The sequence below is a fragment of the Pelmatolapia mariae genome, linkage group LG7 (genome assembly GCF_036321145.2).
Source record: "Pelmatolapia mariae isolate MD_Pm_ZW linkage group LG7, Pm_UMD_F_2, whole genome shotgun sequence".
Lineage (NCBI taxonomy): Eukaryota > Metazoa > Chordata > Actinopteri > Cichliformes > Cichlidae > Pelmatolapia > Pelmatolapia mariae.
Genome location: NC_086233.1, coordinates 34,908,198 through 34,917,000, shown reverse-complemented (window position 1 = coordinate 34,917,000; position 8,803 = coordinate 34,908,198). Strand labels below are relative to the sequence as shown.

At 38.4% G+C, this 8,803-nt stretch overlaps 1 protein-coding gene across 1 annotated transcript in view; it reads left to right on the top strand.

The window, feature by feature from the left end:
* Positions 1 to 2,186: 2,186 nt before the first annotated feature.
* The window catches only part of LOC134632208 (MAM domain-containing protein 2-like), a 33,531-nt gene continuing 26,914 nt past the window's right edge, over positions 2,187 to 8,803 (top strand). Inside the window, exons 1-2 of the mRNA XM_063480861.1 lie at positions 2,187 to 2,421; positions 2,649 to 2,840. Coding sequence (XP_063336931.1) covers positions 2,723 to 2,840 — 118 coding nt within the window. The 5' untranslated portion in view covers positions 2,187 to 2,421; positions 2,649 to 2,722. The remainder of the gene's footprint in view (positions 2,422 to 2,648; positions 2,841 to 8,803) is intronic.

The following is an 8,803-nucleotide window of genomic DNA, read 5'->3' as shown; positions in this document are numbered from 1 at the left end:
GTGCTAAAATAAAAGTAATTTACTTTTAATGTATTTATCCTGTGTATATATCAACGTGTTCTATGGTAGAGGGGGGTTAAACATACAAGAAAATGGTTTAGAAATAAGCATTAGACAAGTTTTACACTAAATATACCATATTATGTCATTAGGACTCAAATGGCACCGAATAGTAAGAATGACCCATATATATATCATATATATATTTGAAGGCCAACTTCTTTTTAATAGAGTGTTTTCAGATTTTCCACGGTGCATAAACAAAAATAAAAAAATAAAGTAAAATAATAACAAAAAAGAAATAGAAAAAAATCTGAATTTTGAAGACTAAAATCCGAAATAAAATAAAATACAATAAAATACTGACACATTTAGCGCAACAATATGGACATTTTTTCAGAAATAAATTGGCAAATTTGCCTAAAAGAACAGCAAATTTTCTAGAAAGAAATTGCAAATTAATAAGAAAAAATAGGAAAAAATAGCAAATTTAAGGAAAAAAATCTTGGCAAATTCACATGTTAAATAATGGAAATTTTATTTAAAAAATAATAAACTGGCAAATTTACCAGCAAGAAAACAGCATTTTTTTTAAGAAAGAAATGGCAGGTCGAGAAGGAAAAGAAAGAAAGAAAAGTATTCACAAAGCTTTAGGAAAAAAATAAAATAAAATAAAAATACTGGCAAATCTAGGGCAACAATTTTAAAAAATTATGAAAGACAAATCGGCAAATTCACACAAAAAACACAAATTCATGTGTTGAAAAACAAAACCTCACAGATTTTAAAGAAATACTTTTGAAATCAATAAGAAAAAGAGACAAAATACTTTGAGAAAAATATCTGCAGCCCTTAAAAAAGTGAAAATATTAGGAAAAATAAACTAGCAAATGTACTAGGAAGAAATGATAAAACAATAAAAGAGAGGGAAAACAAAGGAAATTTATGGATTTATGAGCCACTGTGCATGTAACTAGTACATGTACTCATCAGTATTGATAGATAGTCCCATAGATTTACTGTCCTTTATTTAAGCATTTCCAAGTTATGCTGCTTTGTACTTCTACACTAATATATTTTGGATCCAAATGTTCTATTGTGTACTCCATGAAATTTCGTTTAAAGCTTTGGTAATGTGCGATTTTGCAGATGTTAAAATAAATGAAGGTACCCAGCAGTAGTGATGGGAAGTCCGGCTCTTTTTAGAGAACCGGCTCTTTCGGCTCCCAACCGGCTCTTCAGGTTGTTTTGTTGCTTTACTTAATTTATTATTAACAACAATATAAAATTATGCACAAAAGGAATTACTAATGTAAAAAAACCGTGGTTTTATTTATATATGTTTAGATATAAATATATACGGTGGCCCCTAGAGACAAAGCACGTACAAACTCCAAAACACGTTGCTAGCATTAACTGAACTTCCAAACCAGAGCTACCTAGATCACTTAAATTACACAATTGAAAGCATATGTGTATTGTTTGTGTATTTATACACAAACACTCATATATATTCAAATAATTTAAAAAAATGTTCATTTACCAAATCCGGTTGTTGGTACTTCCTGGCTTGCGTAGCCACTAGGTAACAAAAGCTCAACACTGCCCCTAGCATCTTGGAGCACTTCCGTTGTGTTTTGTAGTTTGTACATGTTTTGGAGGTTTCATGTGCTTTGGAATTTGTACGTGTTTTGGAATTTGTACGTGCTTCGGAATTTTTATGTGCTTCGGAATTTGTACGTGTTTTCAAATTTGCATGTGTTTTGGAGTTTGTACATGCTTTGTCTCTAGTGGCCACCATAAATATACTCTTATTTATTCACTCCACATAAAATGTGATAAATAAATTATAAAATACAAAAAACAACTATTTACATTTTCAACTTTTTCCTTTGAAACAAATTTAAAGTGAAACTACACAAAACACTGCAAACCACAACACAATAAAATATAAATTAAAATATGCAAAACAAAAAGAAGATACACGTTCTCTTTCATATAGGCCTGGGATGATTTTTTGGGAGAGTGTTTTCCTGCTTGGAATTGCATACATAGGATTCACTGCATGAATAAACGTTCTGAATCCTTAATCATCCGCAATTGAAAATAGTTGTGGATGATTACTATACCTTTCTAATGTGACGATGTTGTCTCTTGTTGTCCCTGGCTCTTTTTCTCTCTCTTTTCCTCCCGCTCTGTTCCTGTGCTACTGCGAGTGTAACTACCGCCCCTCCCCTCTCTGCTCAGCGCAAGCACAAGGCTCACGTGCGGAGTGAAGCGGAAAAAAGTGCGAGAGAGAGGGTGAGAGAAAGAAGAAAAAACCCACGGCTCCCAATAAGGAGTCGGCTCGCGTCGTTCACTTCAAAGATGCGGCTCTAAGAGCCGTTTCGTTCACGACGACGCATCACTACCCAGCACTATGTAAGTAACCGATGCAGCATTAAACTGCAGCATTAAAAGTAAATACACATTAACCAATCAATAGTTATGATTCAGTCGCGTAATACATACAGGCTTCTTCACGCAGAGTGCTTTCACTTCAGCTACTTTATTTTAACGCTAAAACATTTGTGCTATTACTTACAGAGATTTATGATTTTTTTTAATGCAAACAGTCTGAATAAGTGTTTCACCGCTTTGACAAACAGATATTCAACAGCAGCAGCGAGGAGAGCTTTCAGTGCTGCCAAAGCAGCAGAGGTAGTTTGTAATAAATGACAGGATGACCCCACCTTTAATAACGGGACCATCCTCAACACCGACCAAGTGTGTCTACTCTTGCAACTGCTTCAGTCCACGCAGGCCAGCTGTGACTGAGCAGGTCACGTGCCAGTCGAAAGGTCAGTGGATCGACCCCTGGCTCTTCCATCTTGGGCAAGATGCTGAACTCTGAGTTGCCTGTGATGCATCCATGTGAGTGTGACTGTTAGATAAAAAGCTTAGGCATTGATAAAAGCACCGTACGAATGTGTATGTGTGGGTGAGTAATGCTAAGATTGAGTAGAAAACAAAGAATCAAAGCCTTGTTTAAGTGCCAGCTTTCATCTGTGTCACAGTACAGGGCTCTATTAGCCTGTAAATAGTGCACAATGTTTTCTACGCTACATTTATTCCTGATTAAATATTCAAATTTTCCTTATTCTTGCCCCCTGAAACACTCTGATTGGGTATTCTAGTACAAGTGATATATATATATATATTATATTTTTCACAAGATACCCTGACACACCTCCATGTACTTGATAATCTTTATGAATTATTTAAAAGGGGTTTGTGAAAGGTTTTCTTCATATGCATATAAATATTATATACCAATAGTCCTTAGTTGCAGTTGCATATTTTCTGAACACCTTATCTTGAGAATGATTTACTTCCTTGTTTTTTTTTGCAATAGATGTGTCTGAAGTAAAATTAATTATTGATATTTATAAACGCTGACAAAGTGTAACCCTAACTTTTAAACACTGACATTTTTCCTCAGTTTTATAGACAAAGGGCAGATTTTACATCCTTAGTTTTCTTGCTGGTTTAATGTATTGCTGACTGCTACAGCATAAAATGGAATAAGTGAGAATAATTTTCAAACTGTGTCAGTTGTATGTTTTTGTAAACAGTCACAGAAGCATATTTTCCAAGCTCTTATCATTGCTGCCACGTAGATAGGTCCAGCTTATGTCATTCAGTCAGAAAAGAGACGATTCAACCACGACCCAGGTGTTATGAATGTCAAATCCCTGTCACACAATCAAGGCTACTTAAACAGAAAAAAGCCATTGTTATATTTATTTGTAAGACCTGTGCTTTTACTACCATAACATGTGAAAATGACAAAGAAGGATCAACCAGTTGCTCCCACTAAGCTTTGGGGCAGATTCCCCCTTCAATTAAGATTAAATTGACTTTGACCTAGCATATAATCCAAACTGAGAAAAGGCTTTTCATTTGACTTGTTATTGTGTTCACAAAGTTTTGCACAGCGCTTTGGTCAGTTTCTGCTGTTTGGATTGTGATGTATAAAGAAACTAGACTTGAAAACGCCGGCTTAAAAAGAAAACTAAAAACCCCATCCTCAGCAAAGGCATAAACTCTGCCAACAAATTTTGTTTGTTCAACTGAAAAAGGCTCAATTATTGAGCAGTAGATGGACCACTATTTGTTTCAGGTGTACAGAAAGTCTTATAGACTTACAGGCTCTGTTTACACAGTTCTTAGCCTAAAAAAGTGAAGTGAGCATAGAGTCTACATTCTTTTGAATGGCCAGCAGGGGGCGACGCCTCTGGTTGTAAAAAGGAAATCCGGTTGTACAGAAGTTTGGGAGCAAACGGCCCTTGGCTCCTTCACTCTGTGACCTCGGTAAACACTTATGGGCTCAGTGACTGTCTTCAGGCCATACTGAAAAAAACCCCCATGAAATTAATCTTGTAAATGATTGTCTTTCTAAGCGTCAGAAAGGGGGAACATTCAAATTTTGGTTATTAGCTAACAGCTTGCCAAACACAAATTGTCAGCCAATGATCATGTACTTTCCCAGTTACATCCACACTTTGCTAAAAAACATCAAGATGGAAAAAACCACTCAGCTCGAGGCCAGTGGGTGGTGTCACAGTAGATACGCGGATCCTTTATGCTGTCTGTGATCTTAGGCGATCAGACCAAGTCAACTACTCAAGTAGTCAAGTACAAATATAATCTCCACCAGTGTCCTGTGCTACGACACAGAAGTTCACCTCAACCAGGTAACTTCAGCCCTAACTCTGGATTTTCTGTATACAAAGGTGGCTAACTATTTACCGACATAAATTATCATGATAACTAGCTATCATGATAGCTGCAAACGTAGCCTGCTCTGGAGTAGGTTATAATCCAAATCTGAGATCAATAGGTATGACATAAACCGACCAATCAGTTCTCCAGGAAATAGTGCCATCATTGCTAGAGGCTGACTTCAAAAAGGCTTAACCTAATTAATTTTTGGTGCTCTTTTCCAGACTTACTGACTAAAACACTTAAAGTGCACACTTGTAATACTACATCACTCTACAGTGCTTTCCCTCTCACACAGTGGTGTGTTGCTTCAGTCACAGTTGCTGGTAGTATTATTTTATCTTCCTGTGTAAAGTCTGCTGACATACACTTATAAATCATTGTGACTGGTTAGAAACAGCCAGTGCCACCCCTTTCATGTGAACTTGCAGGGGAAACCCTAGATTAGCTTCATGTGACTGTTTCACTGACTCCTGATTATCATTGTAGGGGCAAGTAAATCTAGATATTTGAAATATACCCTGAGTATGTTAAACACGTGTCCAGGAAAATGTGTAATTGCTGCAGGAACCAGTGTTCTTTCCTCTCTTACTGCATCCCTTTAAGTGGTTAATGACTTCCAGTCTCAACAGCTGTAATCATTTTTGTCTCTGACACTTAAGATTAATATATGAGCATGTCTGTCTTTGTCTAATACATGTGTGGTTTTCCCAGATTGTGTAAAACATGACTCTAGCTTTTGGATGTGAAAAAGAAGCCAGTGCAGAAGTGCTTTAAACCTGCATTTTCTTTAATGGCCAGGAGGGGGCGACTCTTCTGGTTGCAAATGACATCCAGTTGTATACAAGTGTATAAGAAAATCATCCTTCAGCTCCCCTGATACACAGCCTCAATAAACACTTTCAACATATGTTCACAGTCTACACTGCTAGTGTCAAGTCTTGGGCCACAACCCATCATCAGTTTAGGAAGTAATAGTTCCCATTAGAGTTAAATAGGAGAAGAAAGCCAGGTATGTTTCACCATGTGACTGACAGATCGCTAGGCTGTGAGTGAGCAGTGTGCCTCATCAGATCTGTCTGACTTTTAAACAACAAGGAGGCTTTTACAATTTAAATACCAAATGAGCTACGTCATGGTGGCTACATCCAGGACTGGACTGGGAATCTGCCACACCAGGCATTTGTCCAGTGGACCAGCAAACTTGTGGGCTGATGGGTCAACATAATACATATCTTTTCTTTGTTGATATAATTATGGATTACTGGATTGCCCAATCAAAACTCTTAATGCAGCCAGCTCTTCCTCTACCTTCCCTGTGTGCTCATGCAACATGTAAAACAGAGTTTAGTTTGAAAGAAATGATTAATAAAGATGGACAAAATAAAAGGAAAAAAGTGGAACAGAAAAGCTGTGAGTGTAAAATAAAAATAATCTAGAAACAGATGCAGCAAAATTTGTAAAAATCAACTGATGTTAGCTGTCTGGGTTACTACAGGAGACAATAGTGCCAGCAATAAGTAGTTACAAGTCAATGGTCTCGCTAGCACCAGCCGTGGCAAAGGGCATAATTAGGGACAGCAGTACCAAAAACAGAGTGAAGAAGAGACGGAAGAAGATGTAATTGATGTGGTAAGAAAATAGATGGAGGGACGGAATTAGCAAGAGAAAGATCCAGTGACTGAAGTACAGGGTGGGCCATTTATATGGATACACCGTAATAACATGGGAATAGTTGGTGATATTAAAGTCCTGTTTGTGGCACATTAGTATATGTGAGGGGGCAAACTCCTCAAGATGGGTGGTGACCATGGTGACCATTTAGAAGTCGGCCATCTTGGATACAACTTTTGTTTTTTCAATAGGAAGAGGGCCATGTGACACATCAAACTTATTGGTAATGTCACAAGAAAAACAATGGTGTGCTTGGTTTGTGTGAGGAGCGGATCGAAATTGTGTTGATATCTGGTGAAAGCAGTAACCGGGTCATTGCAGCAGATTTCAATGCAAGACACCCTACGAGACCACCCATCTCCCATGCTACAGTCAGCAAACTGCTTGCTAAGTTTCGTGAAACTGGTTCAGTGTTGGATTTGCCAAAATGTGGACGCAAGAAAACTGTCACTAATGAAGAAACATCAGTGGCTGTCTTAGCTTCATTCAGCAAGAGCCCACAGCATAGCACTCGCCGCATGTCATTGGAGAGTGGCATTAGTCGAACATCCCTTCGGCGAATATTAGCTACTCACAAATGGCACCCTTACAAACTCCAGCTACTGCAGCATCTCAAAAATTTGCAGAATGGGCAAAACAAAAATTGGAACAGGACCCTCAGTTCACGCAGAAGATTTTGTTCAGTGATGAGGCAAACTTTTATGTGAATGGTGAAGTTAACAAACAAAACCACCGCTATTGGTCTGACACTAACCCACATTGGATGGATCCCTCCAAGACTGTTGGAACAACAAAAGTGATGGTTTGGTGTGGTATATGGGGTACAACGATAGTGGGTCCATTCTTCATCAATGGTAACCTCAAGGCCACTGGATATTTGAAATTGCTACATGATGATGTGTTTCCCTCTTTATGCACTGAAGCTGGCACGTTCCCTGAGTTTTTCCAGCAAGATGGTGCACCACCACATTATGGGTGCACCATCTCGAGCATTCCTAGATGAACAGTTTCCTGGAAAGTGGATTGGTCGTCGTGGGCCAGTTGAATGCCCCCCAAGGTCTCCCGATCTGACCCCCTTAGACTTTTATCTTTGGGGTCATCTGAAGGCAATTGTCTATGGTGTGAAGATACGAGATGTGCAACATCTGAAACTACGGATACTGGATGCCTGTGCTGGCATTTCTCCTGCGGTGTTGCTATCAGTGTGTGAAGAGTGGGAGAAGAGGGTTGCATTGACAATCCAACACAAGCTCATTGAACACATTTTATAAGTGGTCAGAAACTTGTAAATAATAATAATGAGAGAATAAAGTTACGTTGAAACCAAGCATACCATTGTTTTTCTTGTGACATTACCAATAAGTTTGATGTGTCACATGGCCCTCTTCCTATTGAAAAAACAAAAGTTGTATCCAAGATGGCCGACTTCTAAATGGCCACCATGGTCACCACCCATCTTGAGGAGTTTGCCCCCTCACATATACTAATGTGCCACAAACAGGACTTTAATATCACCAACCATTCCCATGTTATTACGGTGTATCCATATAAATGGCCCACCCTGTACAATGATTGGCTACTTTGACCTGTTTATCCTTTCCCCCTTTTTGTTGTATGTACTACTCATCATTACCATTACTCTGAGGAACTGCACAAATATGTGCACGCATTTAACTGGACCGTCTGCACTGTTCTCACAGATCATGGCGGGCAAAAAAAATCCCTGGGCTGATTTTTGTGTATTGATCCAGTTACATCCATCTTTTATAGCCAGTCAAAGGCGGTTATTTAATAGGTAGGAGCTGCTTTAATAGAATCAGTTATTGCAATCAAAATTGATTTCTTATTCTTATTCTTTTTTTCAGCTACTCCGTTTAGGGGTCAATCTTCCTCAATCCGTGGAATTATTCTGATTTGATTTGGCAAAGACTTTATGTCAGATGTTCCTACTGATGCCACCCTTCCCCGGGGCCTTCTTACTTGCTTTTTTTCCCCAGCTTTTTGTGGAAAATTCACACGATGTTAACTGCAGACCTTTCGTGTTGTAGGCTGACATGTATGATATAAAATCTAGTAACTTTTAAGAGGTGATGGAATAAGCTATCTTAAGCTCCTGTTTCCAATGATCCAAGATAATAAAGAGGCTGTGTCTTCATTACTGATCGAGCATTGTCACATGCACCTTTCTGCAACTGCACGTGTTACCTTGACAACAATACTTGATGAAGGATGGCGATGGAGTGGAGTATAGTAACCATGGCATCAAATCTGTTATTAGCATCTCAGCAGGCACACGTCTTTGATCCCACACAAACAACCGGCACACTTTTTATGAAATACCGGCTGTGAACTGAAAAGCTCCATA